General features: G+C 37.2%; 1 protein-coding gene across 1 annotated transcript in view; it reads right to left on the bottom strand.

The window, feature by feature from the left end:
• The window catches only part of ROBO2 (roundabout guidance receptor 2), a 438,169-nt gene that overhangs the window by 62,292 nt on the left and 355,223 nt on the right, over window positions 1-20,654 (bottom strand). The window contains exons 14-17 of the mRNA XM_058829219.1: window positions 18,567-18,688; window positions 11,789-12,020; window positions 5,973-6,097; window positions 3,083-3,254 (exon numbers count right to left, since the gene is read on the bottom strand). Of these exons, the coding sequence (XP_058685202.1) occupies window positions 3,083-3,254; window positions 5,973-6,097; window positions 11,789-12,020; window positions 18,567-18,688 (651 nt within the window). The remainder of the gene's footprint in view (window positions 1-3,082; window positions 3,255-5,972; window positions 6,098-11,788; window positions 12,021-18,566; window positions 18,689-20,654) is intronic.

Below are 20,654 nucleotides of genomic sequence, written 5' to 3'. Positions count from 1 at the left end.
CCAAAAACATCTGAGGATCCTGTCTTCTCTAAGACCAGAAAACATTCTTTTGAGAATGGAGGATGTGAGAGCAAATTGCCACGAGCCTGGGGAGAGGTTTCAGTGTCTGTATGCTCTGCCTGTCTTCTAGGGGAACATAGTATCTGTCTCCAAATTACCTTCTAAAGTTTGCAGTCTGGCTGTTTGTTCTTACCCTTCTGTGCCTAGCAATTACAACTGCAAAAGTAATAATTCATTTAAATGTCAAAATAACATATGCTTTGTGAATTGGATGATGGAAAAATAAATGGAGACAGATGAATGTTACCCACTGACTTTTGATAAAATTAATATAATTGTTGGGGGTTGGGGAAACAAACAGCATTAGTCTTATACTTCTTTATATAATATTTAAGCAGAAGTAATAAATATGTCATCCAAGGTACCAGTGTATTATTTCATACACTGCAGGTGGTTCTGTAACAATGCTGTCAGTTCAACTAATTAGAACACAGACAAGGGAAGTGTGCGACCTGTAACGCTCCATTGTTCCTGAAGACAAAAACATAATGAAATATAATGTCTTCCTCCCATTGGAGAGTAATGAAGAACAAAACTAATTTGTCGGACCAAAAATTAATTAGACACATCAGATTCGATTGTACCTATTACTGTGAAAGTTTGCAGCTGTTCCTCATATTATTATGCCAATGATGGAATGTAAGAGGGACCAGGCCAACTGATGAAGAGAAATAATAGCTACAGCATTAACCAGCGCTGCCCTTATCTCAAATTTTACTTCTGGTTTTCCAAGTGAGTGCTTTTTAGCATATCATTAATGATCATAAAAGTTTTATTCTTGTTTCTCTTTGAGTTTTCCATAAAATTTTTCAACATCCTGCTTCAAGTATGAACACAAGATTCCTGTAACAGTGAGACAATTTCTAACCAAAGGAATAATATACTTCCTACTAGTTCCTATTCTCCTGTTTTTGCTTTCTGGATTGTCACAGGTCTGTTATCTAAAATTACTCTGGGAGGCTAGTAGTTGATTATCCACTATGAAAACTAGTTATTTTCAGAAAAAAACACCCTGAAACATTTTTTGGAAGAATGAATCCTGTATTTAAAAATAACATCTCTTTCTGTACACTGTATCTCATGACTATTAAAATTTTTACAGCTTAGCTCTCCTGCACCATTGACCTATTCTTACCATAATTCAGCATTTCTAGAGCTGTTCATTCTGTTTGCCAGTTGTTAAATGGTATAGATAAGCACCAGACCATATAGAACTCTATTATAATAACTCGATAATGCTTTCCCATTCATTATGATGTTTTGAGGTTTACTCACTAGCTAATTTTAAATCCATGTAACTAGGTTTCTTTAAATTTACTTTAAAAATAATTTTCATATTTTATGATTCTGATTCCCATTCAAATGTTGAATGGTGCCAACAAGTTTTTCAGAAATGGTATCACTTAAACAGTCTTACATTAATCAAGCAAACTTATAGTCTGAGAAATAACTGCTAGCAATTCATAATCAATAGCAAAACTGGACCTAAAGAAAAGGGAGATACAAACCATATATGTAATAAACACATCCAGCTTCAGGCTCCCAAAAGAGAAACAGAAATGAAAACAGAAACATAACCAAAACAGAAACTACTTTCCATTACTTTTCATGCAAATGACTCTCAAACGTGCAACGATGTCACCAGACAAACTTGTTGAAGCAGAAATTATGAGATCATTTAAGGAACAAATAAGTATCACTAAAAACTCTGGGAATCATCCAGCAAAGACTTTTGGTGCAAGTATAACTCACATTAAGCGACACAAGGTTACCCAGGTACTTAAAATGCAACACACTTATTGTGCTTTGCTGGAGTAAGTGCAGTATATTTCATGCCTAGTCAGATGGACCCCTTAGTGATATAAGAAAAAAAAAAAAAAAAAAAGTCCTGGGTTTCTTGCATTTTGAAATATCAATTCTTCGTTTTCACTTCTACATATCTTTTTTTCCATCTTTAGTGCTCCTGTGGCTCCCTTATCTAAACCAAGTGCTACCTTCACTTCCACTCTTGTATTTCTGTCTCCTGTGAGACTTCACAGCTGAAGTACCCTAGCTTCTGTTTTGATGAACGAGGAACCTGAATATCAATAAACATTTAAGCAATGCTTATGGGACACTCTTTTCTAGGGGTCTGCACATAATAGACTAGTCCATGTTTGGGACAGTGTACTGACAACATTTTCTAGAAAGAAAATACTTGGTAACAACAGAAGTTCCCCAAATAAACAAACAAACGTCCCTTTAAGTAATAACTAAGTTTGATCACGTAGAAAAAAAGGCAACAAAATTCCTGTATTGTGCTCTCTAAAGAGGTGCTGCTTTGCACAGCTCATTTTAGGTTTGTTAAACATAATTTCTTCTAGTCTTTATATTTATACTCAGGAAAAATTTCAGAAGAAACAAAACCTGTGTTTCCCTCAGGTCAGGAAATTAGTTCTACATGAAGACTACAATCAAGAAAACTATTTCAAAGGCTGGGATGATAATGCTACCTTGCTCTCTAATTGGTCTAGAGATCACTATTTCTTTGACAGAGGAGGCTTGTGTCCTTGGATTACATGAGAAACACTGACTTTAGACATTCAGAAAACAATGTTAAATACTGCCTTAGGCACCAGTGGAATGAGTAAGGCAATATTCCAGCCATCTTAACAGAGGGAAAAGGGAGCTTGGGCTGCTTGTTCCACACATCTACCAACCTGCAGAAGTGGTAAATGCATTTTAAAAGAAAAAACAAAAACATTAAATCAGTTTCGTTAGGCAATCTGCATTTTCTCATATGTCTTGGGAACATGCTTCCCTTTGTTGTCTGCAAGAACTTTGCAGGAAGAGGAGAACAAACCATCAACAGGCAGGGGGATGAAAAAGCTAACTAACCAGCTCTAATCAAATCTTGTCTTTTGCTCCACAGATTTTTATGCCTCTAGATGTGATGTATGAAAGCATTTCTGAGAGAAAAAAAAAAACAACAAAAACAACAAAAAACAGGCAAAGCAGAACAACAGAACAGACAATAACTTACCAATTATTATGGGTTGTGGGTCACTTTTTACTCCCACACCTGCACTGGTGCTTGCAGCAACTTCCACACGGTACTGGATACCTGGATATAGGCCACCTATTACTACAGACCGAATGGCTGCATCTACTGTTTTGTTGATATGAAATCGAGTCTCATTACCTAGGCACCAGATCTGGGACAAAAGTTGATGTGTTAAAATAGATAAAATTCTTCACACTCACACAATCGCGCATAGATATGACATATCAAGGTATTTCATGGCAGTCACTTAATTGGGACTTCTTGACAATCTTACTGTCCAGGATAGCTGAAATTGGGATGATTTAGCTCAGCAAGGTAGCCCAGATTAGCACAGGACCAAGCCAGCTACAAAGACTGCTTGCAAATACCTTTCTGGACTCTGGCTCTCCATGGGGTGCAAATTCTGTGCTTACACTTCTTAGAAGCACAGATCAGATCATCCAAATAGAAGAGAGGTGTTATTCATTAATCAAAATCTTATTTATCAAACTATTTGTTAAAAAAACCAACATTTTTTCCTTCTAAATTTCCTGCTGAACAGCAAAAGGATACCAAATATATGACCACAGGTTGAAACACTTCTTAAAGCACTAAAGAACAAAGAATTTTCAAAATTAATTTCAACTTCCTTTCATGCATAAGAAGCATATTTGAAATTTTTGAATAAGCACAGGCTCACATTTACTGCTGCCTCTGTGATTATTTACATTGTTTAGGAATCCAGACATCAGTTTCCCACTTAAATATTACCTACTTAAACAGAAAATCCACCCTAAAATCACAACTGGCATTTTGTGATGAGAACAGTCTATGAGTTCAGAATGTCATGTCTCCCTGTTGCATTTTTTTATAGGATTCTCCAAAGAGGTTTCAGAACTAATTTCTAGGCATGCTCCTTCAGTTAAGGCTATCTGCAAATCTTGCTCCTGTATTACTAAAGAAAGCTTTTACCACCACACAGGAAAATCAATGCATAAATATATCACATGTACACGAACATAAAAATAACAGCAGAAGAAAACACTATGGGTGGAACCACTATCAGTGAGAAACTAATGCATCTAAGCAGCTGCAATAATATCTTTACCCTTACTTTTGACCCTGTTCAGTGTTTTACCACACTTTAGCTCTTTCTTCTGTGAAGTGCTGAGAAAGATTTAAAGAGGAAAAAAATTCTCTTGATTTCCTAAACCTAAAGTGATTCTATTTGCCAGCCAGAATGCATTAAGGTGAGTAACAATTGCATTCATTCCTTCACTCCTTGTCTGTCCTGGTCTTAGGTTACAACAGCTGTGAGATGTCCCTAATTAAAAGCATTTAATTCATGAATGAATTTACAGGCATTCCGATGCTTGAAGTGGAATCAACAGATCTATTTCCAATTTGTTAGAAAATGCACTGTGGAATTTCAACAAGTATTTTATACTCAGGTAAATATTAGACTCTCTGCACCATTCACTGTAGCCAGCTGGTTTTATACACAGCCCAGAGGCTGAGCACTCACCTGGAACATGGCTTTCATTAGCCATCAGCCCACTTGCTTCATATCTACATGTTTAGTGGTTTAGGAGTGTGCTTTACTCGTTTGCCTATAAGCCCTGGATGGTTTATATTGACTTGTACTGGAGTCAGGATCAAGATTAATTAAGCCAAAGGATAATTATTAATTCATATGAAAAATAGATCAATAAAATACTGGGATTAATAAATCTTGATATTGACTAAAAGCAAAACAAAAGAATTGCTATGCTAAACATAAACATTGTGAGCATTTACTGCATCTCTCTGACCAAGTGAAAAGCTGGAATAGGTTGAACCACTATCTGATTTAGAAGCCAAGCACTTTCTCCCTTCTTCATGCTGTGTTCCCTCATGACACAGAAGGGGAAAAGAAAATCTTTTTATGTGAAATAAGCTGCAGCCACCACTTCCACCCTTTGTGGGACTGTCAAGAAAGCTTCCCTGATCCATTTCAATTAAACATTTCACACTTGGTGTATATAAGCAAGCCACAGCAAGGTTAATTTACCAAACTGAGCTCCATGCTGTGACAAGGCTGAACCTCGCCCAATTATTTTCTCCACCTGAATAACAGAGTGCATTTTTTTTAAATGTTGTGAAAATATCCTTGTGCAAAAGTGATCTTAGTATGAAATTACAGACTACAACAACATTTAATGTATAAGGAGTGGATATTTTGAGCCATCATAGTAACAAAAAGGAAGAAAATACAACCAATGCAAGGAACTCTCATGTAGCAAACTTTGGATATACTAGTTGTGTTCAACCTGTTTCTCAGAGCAAGCAACCTGGCACTTTAAATCGTAAAGCTTGACAGTGATAGTACTTGGAAGAAGTCTTGAATTATCCCAGAGTCACAGTCCTTGACTTTGACCTGGAAGTGTTAGGAGTAGCATTTTTGCAGAGGAAATAAGAAGCAACTTTCCTGCCAGCTTTGCTGCCAGATTGAAGGCATTCCAAGAGAGGGACTTCACTGCCTGTCTTTAGAGTACAGAAGCCCCTTTCCAAAAATACCCCCTCTTCTTGTTCCACAGCAGGGAAAAGCCAGAAAGATAAGAACTGCAAACTGGCTGGAAATTACAGCTCCTTTCATATCAATCTCATGGTGTTTTTGCTTCTTAATATAACAGTAGTAGTGATAATAATAATAATAATAATAATAATAATAATAATAATAATAATAATAATAATAATAATAAAGAAATCCATAAGCAGTCAGTCCTCTTTCTCCATGTAATTACACGGGCAACTGTAAATGCTGTCAGAATGCAAATCCATAAACAGTGGTACTGTTCTGTAATTCAAGCAGGCTGTTTCCCTAAACCCTCCCATCAGACATGGTGTGTACCTTGTACTCCTGGATGACTCCATTTTGGTGGTCTGGAGGGGGAGGATCCCAGGAGATGCTGATGCTCGTGCTGTTGTGATTTCCAACTGTCAGGACAGTGACAGACTGAGGAGGAGCACTTGGGGCTACACCAAGGAGAGGGAGCAAAGAGAAGCAAGGCATTAATTCATTTGCTAGGGCATGGATTTTGCTGAAGCAGTGCAAGAGCAAGCAGAAAGTATAGAAAACTCTCACTCTCTGCAGGCCTAGGGATGTGCTCTTGTCAGACACTGACAACGTTGAAAAATGCCCCTCTGAAGAGAAGCATAGGGCTGAATGACAATGTGGAATTTGTGGCAGTGGAGAATCAATACAAATCACTCCTCATTTATTTATATTTGGCATTTCTTAAGCTTGCACTGGAATTGTTCTCACGTTTGCCTTTGTTTTCCATAATATGCATGAATAACTATGGATATATCAAGTAAGTCACATGTGAGGCTGCTTCACCTGGCCTGAAAACTGTTTTGGTTCTTCTACTTTTACATGATCTAATAATGATGTGAGCAGCCAGCATTTAATGACCCTTTTTGTTTGCTCTCCAGGAAGACATTACCAGGTTTAAACATAGAACTTGCAACTCTGAACTGGAAAAGGGTTAAAATGCTTATGGCTTTACATCAAATACCAGTGAACAGAGCAGGTGCTAAATTAGGTCACATTTATACTTATGTCCTTTTCTGCCCCTAGGTAAATTGCATTCTCTTCAGAGTCCTGCTCAGTTCAACCATTCACAGCTGTTTGGCTGGTCACTGCACACCAAGGCCAATTCTACAAGACAACTGCTTGCCAGCCCTGCTTGTTGTCTAGAAGCGTGGAAAAATAAAAGAAAATCATAGTTATTAGTGACCAGAGCTCTGCTGGCAAAGCCCCTCTTGCAGCTACACCAGCAGCAGGGTGCCTCTGTTGGCTCAGGACACGCTGCCTGGGAAGTGGTGCAGGAGCTCTGCTATGGAAAAGTCTCCTCTGTGAGCATCTGCTACATCCATACTGGGCTCTCTCAGCATGGCTGTGGCTGCCATGGCAAAGGAATGTCAGTATGGCCCTGCTCAGCCACCTGAAACTCCTTGCAGCCCCCCCTCATCCTCCCCTTGCTGCCAGGCAAGTGTTGAAACTCCACCACGGTGGTGAGCTAGGCCACCGAGGTCGACTGTATTATATTAAGGTATAGTCCCTGGGGGGAAAAGCTGATGGATAGCAGCTGCTTGGAACTGGTCCTAGAATTTATTTATTCCATCTCTCCCAGTCCATCTACCCAGTCTTCAACAAAACTAATAGAAAGAGGCCAGAAAAGTGTGAACTAATACAGCAAGCATAAAGTGATACCTCTCCAGGACAATTTTCCAGTTCACAGGAGCCTGTTCTATTGCTTGGACACCTTCTGTTCTAGAGAGGTGTCTTTGTGTTTAATAAATACTTATGGAATTTGTCTTCCACATATTTTTCATTGCTTTTAATCTGATCTTAAAACATTTCATATGAAATATGAAAGCTGATTTTGAAAACTTATAATAGACATCATATCAGAACCTAAAATATTTATCACTCTCCTGCCCCAAATTCAAGCCTCAATGACAACGTGCTTTGGGGCATTTCAATCATGTGTCAGGGCTCCCTGACTCCAGACCCCTGGTCAGAGTGACTTCTTCACTGCTAAACTTTATGGCAATATAACTCTAATCTTATCCTTAACAGATACCCCTGAGCCCATGCCTATCCTTGGACCATGCCTCCCAAAAAAGCCAAGAGCCCCTGGCATCTTTGTATTGAGGTCTGGCAGGTTTAACACAAATAAACACAGCTAGAGATATCAGGAGTGTTCGAGTCTCCTGAGTCAGTTCAGATATTCCTATTGTTCTCCACAGCCTCTTTGAGGCTGGCTGTGCTCCCACGTCAGAAGCTCCTCAGCACTTGACCTGGCACAGGCTCATGGAGAAGAGCTCAAATCTTTCCCCTGATAACCCTGAAAAACTGGAGTGCTCTGCTGTAAGGATCACACAGCTTCAAACTCGGGTATCAGAGGTGAAGACAAGGAACCATACAAGACTACAGCAGAAAAATAAAAATATTTTAGATGAAAAATGAAACACATATTACAGTCCTGGGAGGTTTCACATTTTGACAACTGCATTTTCAGATGCAGGTTCAGCTGCAGAGCTAATAGTGCTTAGTAGAGTGCTTGTGACCTTGCCTGATGCAGAGAAACAGTGAACTGGAGGGGAGAAATGGAGCTGTATTGTGGGAAATTTGACTCTTAGCCAGCTTGAATGAAGCATGGAAAAATGGCCTTGGGCTACTACTTGCAATCATGCAAAGCTTAAAATTGGTGAAATAAATAGTTGTATTGTATATTTTATGGCAAGTGAAATAATTTGCCACACAGTTAAAAAAATTAGCATTTTAAAAGTCTTCAAGTTATTCAGTAACAACAGAACTGTGAATAAACGTACGTGTGTGATATTAATTAGAATATTTTATGTGAAAATAATAATCATAAAAATGGCAAAGCTTAACACTTCATAACTCATTTTTGGTTTTAAGTACAATGGAACAACTTGCTCAAATATATTTACTTTCATTACTGAAACAAAAAAGGCATTCAGAAATATGTCTTATATACACATACCTGGGGGGAGAAGGAAGTGTGAATGCAAAAGAAATGTAAAATAAATACCATACTCTAAATTTTTTTTTAAAAACCATACTGTATTCATTTGCTTTTTCATTTAAACTGCATGAACATTCTGGTTAATATTCTACCAGTGTGTGTCGGTGTTTTTGAGGTTTTTTGAGGACACAGGATGAATTTGAAGCAAAATTAAAATTGCAGATAATGAATGCAGCTGTGGAAATATCATTTTAGGCACTGATCTAAGGTGAGGAGAAACTGACAAAAGCAGCTGATAAAAGCTAAGGAGACCTCCCTTCCTGTCATATTTTTGTGGTGACAAACAAGATGCACAACAAGTACTACTCCACAATGTTATTCCAAAGGAGATTTAACAGTGGATGCAACTAAAAAAATAAATAAATAAATAAAATTTAGAAAAAAATCATCTGTCACTAGAGAAAGTATGAAAGAAATAGTGAAAATTATAAAATAAAATTTTATTTTTGATTTAGCTCCCATTGTAGGCGTGTACACATGTTTCTATGTACCAGTTCAGCTTCCTCCCTCTGATAATATCACTCTGTAAGCTGGCACTGCGATATAAATTAAGCCACTTGTCTGACACCACTGCAGTTATTAAATAGATCACATTGAAAAATAACATTTTTAAAACCCTTTTCTCATTTCCCTTGCTGCTGGCTTGTGGAGAACACCTTGCCTGCTTCTTGACAGGTCAATTATTCCAGTGCTCAGCTTCTTCTTACAGATATGAAAGAACCCAAATCGCTGCTCATCTTTTCCAGACGCAGCCAAACAGAATTCCATTTGTTACTTTCACAAGGCCAAAGAGGCAGGAGATGGATGGATACTGAACAGTGACAAATGTTTGATCTAGAGGAAAAGTCTAACTGCAGCAAAATTGATTTTTAAAGGTAGGCCTCAGAAGTAACATTGCATGTAAAATCCAATCCAGCAGAAAGTTGCCACTACGTTTTGGTTGTACTTTGCCTTTACCAGGGACATTTGCTTTGATGTTACAAAAAAACTTCCAACGCTCGTATCACTTTTGCAAATTATTTTCTAAAATTAGTATTGCTGACATTTTTTAAAAGTCAAGTCTAAAAAAAGCTCATTTTCAAAATGGAATCACAGTCAACACAGACTTAAATAGACTCTCCCTTCAGTGGAAGAGGAGCAAACCACCGTCATTAGACACTTAGTTGATACTATTTTTGAAATACATGAACACTGATATAACTACAAAGATAATAAGAGGAATTAAAGGAAATATCTGTAGAACTTCATCTACTGAATGTCTTAATTTTCTCATGGAAGTACCTAATTTTATCACCCAAGGAAGAGGAAGAATTTTTTTACAAGAGCTGACATTTTTCTGGTGATAATATTACATTATTTTTTTGAGAGGAGATACTTGTAAACAGACTCTTTTAAGGTTATATTAATCTACAAAGCAGATCCTAGGCTGTGACTAATACATATCTGCAGGCAGGAATATTTTTTTAAATCTTCACTATGTGGAAAGCTATTCCACATGAACAAAGTGTCCTTTAAGGTAGGAAATTACCTGACAGGCTCTGCTGGGAGCTAAGGCTTATAAACGAGAATGTCATTCCTCAAGTATTTAATAGAAATAGACAGGAGGTATAAGACCTTCTCTTTTTTTCTCTAGTTCTTATTTTACCTTTAGCAAGAGCCAGTTAGATTAACTAAATAAACACCAAAAAACAACTGAAATTTGACTAGGGAAAATATGCTAGTGAGAGGACAAAATCCCACATTTTAATCCCAGAGAAGAAAATTCACCTGTAGAAATATTTTTTAATTTTTCTTTTTTATTAAAAAAAAACTTTGTTCAGAGTGCTGCAAACATATTCTTCACCAACTCATTTAGGTTTTATAGTTTGAACAAAGATCTGGGGACCATAAAATCCCAAATTCCAAATTACACTTGAAAACTGCCTTCCTGCACGCTCTTCTACATGTTGCAGGACACTGAATTTCCTCTTCCATGAAGTGCAAAGTGCAACCGAGTTATCTTCAGTTTTACTTACATGTTGGGTAATAATCATAACAAATCAAAGAGGAAAGTGACTAATAAGCAAGTCTGTTCTAGAATTAAAGAGTACTTGGCAATCAGCACTAAATTAAACCTCAGGAGACTACTGTAAATGATTAAGATGCACTTTCAGTAGGAAAGAAAGAGTGCACTCCAAACCCATTGAAACCATATGAACATTTTAAAACTTCACCAATATTTCTTTTTCTTGCTTTAAAAAAAATTAAATTAAAAAAAATCAGTGACACAGAGAGAAGATGAACCTTTACTGTTAGGAGCATCCTACTTTTACAGGAGAGATTCTCCATGCAAAGACTGCATTAGATATGTAAAAAAAACGTGGTTTTCTAAAAGCAAATGATTAAAATTACTGACATCTCACCCCAGTGTCTTTACTTTTCAACAAAAAAACCCAGCAGCCCTGGAGTGCACATGCTTTAGCACAGCTATATACGAGGCTATATGCTATGGATATAAAAGCTCGAGCATTTCAGAAGTATAAACTGTTCACTCTGAATCCTGACTGTTTCAGTGAGGCTTGAAAGGTGCTCAGGGGAATCCTCTGCAGCACGGAACAGGGCAGTTTTATGAACACTGTGCTAACAGAAACTGTGAAGTGGTGTGCCCTTGAGACTGGAGTTTCTCCAGACTAGTTAAATATATGTCCTTCACTACTCCTCGTTTCCCAGCCAACTGCTCATCTACATTATTACCCATTCAGAAAGATGTGCTTAGTATCAAACACTCATTTGTGAGAGCTTGCATTTATTTTATTTTCAAAGTGCAGACCAAAGTCTTTTATTGCAGCAGCAGTGGTTACAAAAGAAGGGCTGCAGTGCACACTTTTTGGAAGACCAAAAGCCACCTGTACCTTAGAAGGATGTATCAGCTAGAAGAATATAAGACCAGTACAGTGCTTTCTCAGGGGAGATTTACAGCACAAAGCTGAATATTATATCAAATTTTAATGTCACCTTGGTGTGTAACAAACAGAAATCACGTGGAAGAAAGAGATGAACACATGCACACACAGAATAACCTCCAGCGTCAGCTATGAAAACTCTTTGCTTTCCTGCCCCTTTTACCAACCTTCCTCTGTGGTACGAGCAGACTTGGATTCACTGTCCATCCCTTGGAATTCATTGAAGTAAGGGCGGACCTTAATCTCATAAGTGACCCCCTTTTTCAGGCTGACAAGGACGGCGCTGCGCTCGGTGGGGACTTTGACCTCCAGGTTCTGCCACACGGCCGGAGCAGGCAGGCCGGAGGTTTGGCGATACAGGACCCGGTAGCCCTGGATAAACTGGGACTGCCGGTCCACCTAGAAATGACAACAAATAATACATCAGTAAACATATTAAAATAAACAAAAAAAGCAACAAAAAAACCCCAATTGTGCAAAAAGAAAACAAAACAGTTGCCTAGACTCAAAACATTCTGCCCTCATCAAAAAGAGAAAATTCACAGTTATGATGCTGAATTTAATAATCTAACTACCTTCTTGTAAGTCACTGTTGATTAATTGTCTAGAAAGAGCATTTGTCTCACATTACTGGTTGCAGAATATTTCTTTCTGTTTTGCTTCCTCCAGCTCTATGTATCATGACAAATACCACCTTAAATCATAAAACAAGGCCCCCACCCCTGCAATAAATCATGAAAAGAAAACTTTGGCATAAGGCTTGCCATGTAAACTTACTAAGCACATCTTGGCTACTGATGTGCCGAAACAGGAGAAGAAAAGAAAAACAAATTCTTTTCAGAAAAGGGCAAGTCTTTGAAGATAGCCTGCATGCTTACAATTAGTCCATTACTTGGCTCACAGCTCATGAAATGCACAGCAAATTAAAATAAACATAAGACAGATGCAGAAAAAACAATTTCCAAAGGCATATGCTGTTTCTTCTGTTCACAGCCTGAGCAGCCCCTTTGCATCCTGGGGCTGTGATGCTCTCAGGCCATCAGATGGAGATGGAATGTTGGTTTTGGTTTATATTTTATTTGTTGCTAGGCAAGCAGAATTCAAGATTGCACCATGGAAGTTTAACAATTTTATCCTATAAATAGGATTTTTATTTGAAGAAAACCTTTATATGTATTTTATCTAGGAGAGGTTGCATGCATCTATTTATCTTCCAAAAAAATACCTGAAAAACAAGTCATTATGATTCTTGCACAAATTTTTATTGGAAAAAAAACCCCAAAAACCCAAAAAACTAAAACTGATCTAATTGCTAAAAGTAAACCAAACCCAGCTGCTTCTGTAGCTGCTAAATCAGAAGCAAGGAAAGTGTAGCACAAATAACAAGACTATACAGCTGGCTGTTTGGTAATTCTGTGTTATAACTAAGACTCAACAAGTAGGATATTTCTTATGTTCTTGTCAATTTGCCTGCTCAAAGATATTCCAGAATTAGAGAAACATTTGTTTGACTTCTCTTAAGAATAAATGAATTAAAGGCTGAAAACACAAACCACAGCCTATTATGCTCCTCCTATAATCTTGTTACTCTTATTGAGGCATTCAGAGGGGACACAGATTCTTAGACATTAAAAAGCAAGGCAAGCAAGAAGAAAGCTTTATTTATGAAAGCAAGGCAGAAATGTCTTTCATCAAAACTGTCACTGTTAAAAACCTTGCAACATATGTTACAACAACATTAAGCCTGCATTTTATAAACTTCTCTGCATTCACTTGAACTGAATTTATGCACTGAAAGAGGGATATAACTCACAATAATAGCTTGTTAATACCGAAAGAATCAAGCTGTGTTTTTAAGAAGAACATTAAGCAGCTGTTTCCAGATGAAGGGAGTCTGTAAATCAGAGTAAACTGTTTTTATCCATGTTTGACTTTGATTAACTAAATGTTTTATGGATATAAAGACTTTATGAACCTCACGTTTACTACAAAATTCAGCAAAAATAATGCTTTCATCCACTTTGTAACACAGATTGTAAACCTAAATTACAATACAAGCTTATGATATTTAATAATCAAACACTGATTTTGATTCTTGTTTTTCTTCTGAGTTAGAAGCCACACTGAAAGATGGCATAACTTTGTTAGAACTTTCCATTTTGTCTTTGCTCTATTTTTAAGCTCTACTGACTGCTGCCTAGTGGAGAAAACTGAAAATTCAGAATTGACTTGATTGAACAGCAGCATTGTGTTGTTACAACGCAATTTTGTATGGCATGGTACAAACACAAACCTAGCCCCCAAATCACTGTGAAGAGTGGGACCTCAAGGTAACATTAAAAAATCCCAATTTTCAGTCCCTCATATTTTTGTATCTGCTTCCACACAAATTTTCCTCCAAGACTTCTAAGAACTTCATTTGAAAGACTAAACAATAGAAGGAATATGAAAGCAGAATGCAGCAGTACCACAAGGCTGTCACATTTACAGGTGCTATAAACTAGCTTGATTTGGGGCTCACTGGAGTTTCACAGAGCTTTCAATTAGTAGCTTGATTACAGCAGGACAGAATGATCTGCCCAAATATCAGATTATTGACAGGGATTTAATTATTCAGAATCTGGGAGTGTACTGACAAAAGAAAATATTAAGAGCATTTTTAATGATTTCTATAAACATTCAGTCACACTGAGTATCAAGGAGAGGATACTCTGTCCCTCATACACAATTAAAGCTAGTTTGAATGAATAGGGCTTTCTGTAAGGTAAAAATGTTGGGAAACTACTCAGAGGACACTTACTGAGAAAGGTGGATTTTTTTGCTTTGTTCAGAGTTTTCAAACTAATAAAAAAATTACCCTTGGATAATTACATGGATTAACAGAAAATATTTGTGAGGGGTAGGACAGGTGTATTTTTCATATACACACATGCACATGTGCACACATATGCATATGTCTATCTACAGTTGCACACATGGTCAAATATAATACAAAGTGACTGACTTCACAATTTTCTCCATTTCTGGGGTAATGATGTGTCAAGCCACGAGCAGACTACTAAAAATATCCTTATATGCTTAGCATTAAAGGCATTAATTCAGCGATGCAGCTCCAAGTTTGGCACCCATTCACACATAGGCAGAGCTGCAGAAACATGCACTCTGGCTTGATGAAAGGATAAAGAATGTAAATGGTTGCTACTTCCTTACACAAATTACACAGCATTATTTCAGCAATTGCAGGAATTCTCTGTGTTGAATACTGGGATAAGAGAATATTTCTAGTCCGTGATATCAACTCAAAAGATCTGCAACAGATGCAAAAAAACCCCACGCACTAGCTCTCTCAAAGGACACAGCAGAACATGCAGATGCTTCTCTAAAAGGCAGCAGAGAGCAGTTCCTGGGTAGGTGGTGCTCAGCACTGACCTAATGCGATCTACATGCAGATTTGGTCCTGTGTGCTCCTTCTCACCCCCTTTCACGATGAGCCCGTGGTGCAGGAGGCATCTACAAAGCCATTTCTGCAGAAGAGGAAGCTCATTTTCCCTGCACATGCCACAGCTGAATACAAGATGGATTCAATGGCTATTAGGTTGTTAAAACGATGGCAAGAAACTCATAATGCAGCTTATGCTGCAGATATAAGCTCCTTTCAGGCAAACCTGCTAATCTTCACCCTAAATACATTTTGCAATATGCTCTGTAGCATGCAAATTTCTATCCAAAAATATCCTAAGAAATCCTCTGCTCTCACTGCAATTCTCCAGCTGGGCAGAGTAGCTTGCATGCTGTGCTGAGCTCCCTAGCATGGACTCACAGGAGTCTCTGGAAATTCAAGCTACACTAGCATTTATGTATCCTACAGGAACAAGGCAAATGGGGATGATAATCTGGAAGACAGTCTAAAGGACTTGACTCCTGAAGCTTCCAGTGAAGTACATTCATTTAAAATCTACATCAAATTAAAAACCAGAGGTAAATAAATTATCCTTCTGCCTGGTAGCTTCCTAGAAGGCAGTCAGGATTTCCTTCCAAGCAGCAATAATTTTGGCATGTTGAAGAATTGATTTTTTTATTCCTGCTTGTGCCACAGGGCTTCTTTATAGTGCCGGGGAGCATTTCATATTTGGTCACTAATGAAACTTTCAGTTTAATGCCCACTGAGGCTAGAAGTGCTGACCCAGAGTTGAGGTCAGCTAAAAAAGCTCTTGGAGAACAGAATATGCTCTTGCAATATGAAATGTTTTAATGAAAGTAAAAATAAATCACGTCCAGGGCTTAAAATTAGCCATTTGATAACAGTGGGCATATCTGTCTCCACAAGTCTCATCAGCAATAACTATCTCTGCACCTCACCTCTCTATGTGTAAAGTTAGGATAATGACACATTTTTATCATTGTGATGTTAAATTCAGTATTATTTGAGAAGCACACAAATGTTACAGTTGAGAGCATGACAGATAAGCAAGCATGTGAGACAAAATAATAATTTTTTATTCAATGCAAGGTTTCAATGGTATGAATTTAATAAGACCTGGCACCACACAGAGAATAAAGAAGATAAAAAGAAATGTTTAATAGCTCCATGAAGAAGAGATCCTCTATGTGACCAGATAATTACAGCTATATTTTAATATCTATACACAAGAGGAATAAATTTAAGTGGCAATAAAAACCTAACTTTTGACACTCCTCTTCTTATTTTTTAACACTGACATTGTAAACCTGACCTTTTTAAAGTATGTGTGTATATGTATGTGCATATTTTAAAATTGCAACACAGCCACAGGGAAAGATTTCCAAAAATTTAAACTCAAATTAGGAAAAAATAAAGAGAAAGCAAAACCAAAACAATCTCATAAAGGGTAGAAGAAAGTGGTGTTAATTTGCTGTGAGTCAGGATGCCAGAATGTCAGTAACCAAGGACATTCCTTGGCATTCACCCTTTGAACCGCATAAAGCCAACACAAAGGGACTTATGACTCTCATGGCACTTCTGTCCTTTTGTATGATAGCTACACTATCTATCCATTTTATGTTAATAGTGTGGACTTTATTCTCTGGATAGAGTGGGTTTTTTTCCTAGAGACTATGGTTAATTAATTGGTTTTGTTCTGGTTGCTGGATAGTTTCCAATTAGCTGCTTCAGAGATCCTTCTTTGTGTCTTTCTTCCCCTGGGCAATTCCAAAATGCCTCTACAGAGGTCTCTGTGCTTGTCAGGTGGCACAGGGTCACTGCTTTGAGGAATCTTCCCAGTGAGCTGGTATCCATAGCATTTTCAACAATTTGTCTTTACAATACCATTTCTTCACTCATTGTTCAGTAGGGGCACCAGGAAATTCTTTTAGAGGAATATATATAGCACACACATATGCATGCATAAATGCATATACATACACACACACACATATATATAATTAATATATATATAATAGCATAGAATATAAATTATATATTCATATTATATAATTATATAATAATTATATAATATAAATAATTAAAATATAAATACATTGGTTACATGGTATAAAACTGAATTCTGTTTATATTGGAGCTTCCTTTTGTAGTACATGCTAAAGCAAGGCCCAGTCTGTGAATCTGTGTTTCTGATAGATGTCACACCCAAAAGAGGACTTGAAGGAGTACCACATGGATGTGATCCAGGTTTACAATTACTCTCTGCAAACATCCCAAGTTTCTACTATTGATCCATCTGCTTGGGTAAAAGGGTGTGCTACAAAGGTTAGTCAGCTTGTTCTGGAGGAATTGTAGCTGAAACATTCAGCATTTTAAGAAAGCCAAGCTGCATGTTGACATCATTGATGGCAAAATGCAGTGACATATACTCTAAATAATCTTCCATGAAAGACAAATTTGTGGGTTTCTCTATTTATTCTAATCTGTACCCTGACCACTGAAATCTGTCAGAACAAGGATGGTGCATAAGCCTCCGTAATAATGGCTGAGTTGTGCAAAAACAACAGTAATCCTTATAATACACAATCTATCATCACACTTCTTATCTCCTCTTGTGTAATCCCCTGCACACATTAAGCTCTTTGCAATATGACATGTAGAAGAAAAACCCTGAGTATTGTGAATGCCCCCTTAGCAGAATTCATCCTATAGACTACAACTGTTTTGATGTTGTGCAGGGCAGTTTTTCTCTCTCTTCCACTCATGGTTCTTCTTCCTCTGGGCAGATGCCCCAAGAGCAAAGCACTCTTTTCTGGTGTGCAGAGCCCTGGGAATTCTCCCCTACCCTTAAAAATACTTTCCATCAAGCCTCAGGAAGGGAAACAGAGCAATTTGAAAGCCAAACACTATATTAGAAATTCTACCCAGTAGTTTGACCCCTCAAATAGAAATGTTAAGCACTTCCCAAAAGACTCTGGTGTTCTCTAATGAAAGGATATCCACTCATTGTGGGTAAGGCTTGTGCTGCAAAACCAGATGATACACAGTGTGTCAGGCACTAGCACCACATGCTTCTGACTTCACTGCAAGTGCTCTGTAGGAGAGATATTTTTGATTTTTGGGTCACTAAATAATAGAGTATTGTCAGAGGTCACTACAACTTGAAGCGGAAAGTACTTTTTCATACAGCAATTTCTTGTTGATATTTCACTTTGATTATTTTTTGACATGCAGCATAATGAATCCACAGATCAATTATCCTTCGAGCATACACATTTTTATAACTTATTACTAGTGAGACAGCTAACTTGCTTCAAGCAGAAGACTGAAGATATTGAACCTGCCTGACCTGAAAAGAAAATGACCATATACATACACATACACACACACACTGCTGTATGTTAGATTGTCAGAGCACTCACATTTCTTTGGAATCTTTTCTGGAGGGCAAAACTCTGAAGGGATAAATAGGTAAAATAGGCAGACTGAAAGTACTGTTAGGGTAAGAACAGCAGAAGCTTTACCGTCCAGGTGACTTGCACTGTCGTGGGCGTCAGCACAACAGGATTATGCAGCCGTACAATGACATCTCCCAGCTCTTTCTGGACTTGCCTGTGATCCACACCTTGTGCTGGGGGGCTGATATCTGCCAGGCACACATATGAAAGCGTCACATTAATGAGTAGAGCTATATATGGCATCAATAAAATTTGCTGAGTAGCCTAATGACCCGACTTGAACATCTTTTATAGCACTGTTTAAAAAAAGAATACAACACTAAGGTTGAAACACAAACAAATATCAAATAATGCAAACAAACCATCCACCTCTAGCCACTTAGGAAATCATGAAATATTAATATGTTTAAAGGAGTATTCTGACTAGATAGCAAAGTTTTCTCAGCTCTGGTAAAGAATGAGAGAGATGCAATGCTCACTAGTTCCGAAGTATTCAGATAATAATAACGCTGCACAGATGTCTGGAACCAAATTGGTTAGCATAATTGAAGAAAATGAACAGTGTTTTTTTATTTTGCTAGAGCACACATGACATTAAGTCATTATATGTTTCCAAACTTTCACTAAGCTTCCTCTGCCCACATGCCATGCACACAAGAAACCAAATACTAAAAATAGCATTTTCCCCTGCAAAGCACATTTTCCCTTAACAGACATAGCTAATGAAATCTAGTGCAAACATGAAAATAAAAAGATTTAATTTAGGAAGCCAAACTAATTCTCATCTAGTAAAAGGCCAACAAAAACAATCTACCACAAAAATTTTCTTTTCAAGATTATGTGCCCTTCAAAGTGTGTGGGGGAATTGTTTCTTCTAGTCAAAATCTGATTATAGAGATATTCAAAACAGGACTGATAAATTATGGTCATGCCTGTCTAGGCATCTCTGAATTCTGCTTGATTTTCCCTTAGGATTCAATAGTCAAAGACAGTTCCTCATTTTTTTGGATCAACATCATGTCCTTGTGAAAAAGATATATACAGAAGAGTTTCTTCCCTTTCTGATGGACTTAGATATGGGAATAGGAATCATGATTTCTTTTTGTCTTCTAAATGCTATTTAAAGGAAATAATAGTTTTCTTAAGAATTAAACCTTTAAATATAACATTAATCATATATCTCCAGATATTGAAAGTTTTTAATGTTCAATAATTCACATTCATAATTCTGTATTGTTATGGTTGAGTCACCAATAAACAATATTGCCACAGGCCTCTATTGATATCCAAATTGAAATGGTTCCATGGATTTCTAAAGGGAATATAATCCAAATATGAGTGTCAGTGAAGGTGCTCATCTTGCAAATTACATTTATTTGAAGCAGTCAAGAAACAGAGATATTGTAAAATAAAACTGTGACTCAGACTGGTCTAGAGGATGATCATTTATGCATCTATCCACAAAAAGCTATGATTCTTGGTACAAAAAAATAAACCTAGAGTTATCCATAGCTACATTTTAGGTTAACTTATGCTGTGGTATCCAGCCAACAAAGTACCTGTGTATTCCCTCTGAGGAAAAGACATTTCCACATAGTAGTTTGTATGAACAGCGTTTCATCATTTTAATGGCACATATGTCCAGAAGGAACAGCATAACATGGACTAATAACAGCAAAAAGTGAATGCCAGGATGTACACGTGGAATTCAGTTTTCTGGTGTGTACACTTGAAAACATGTGTGATGCTCCCAGTGTAATGTCACTTTCACATGTTTAGGAGGCTCCTGGTGGAAAAGCAGCTGATCTATCTCTAAGGGTATGATTAAGTATTGGAATAATAGAATCATGACTCAAGCAAAACTGCTGCAAGAAGCTAAATACTGATCACAATTAAATTGGTTAGATATTTTCTCTAACACCTCTTTTATCAGCATTTCAGAATATACTATTATTTGTTATTATTTAGATTTCAGGGGTAGGAATATATATAATTTTTTGGAAGAGTTTTTTTAGTATATGGTTTCATCTACTAATAATCTAGAAAGAAATCAACTCCTTCATTGGAGTAGTTACTGATTTCTCTGTCCTAATTTCACATAAGTCGTATAAGGTAAACCTTTTGAAAGTACCTGATTACCTACTTGCAGTTCAC

Source organism: Poecile atricapillus, chromosome 1 (assembly GCF_030490865.1).
Source record: "Poecile atricapillus isolate bPoeAtr1 chromosome 1, bPoeAtr1.hap1, whole genome shotgun sequence".
Taxonomy (NCBI): domain Eukaryota; kingdom Metazoa; phylum Chordata; class Aves; order Passeriformes; family Paridae; genus Poecile; species Poecile atricapillus.
Note: the sequence above shows the minus strand (reverse complement) of the source record. Positions and strands in the feature narration are given on the sequence as shown.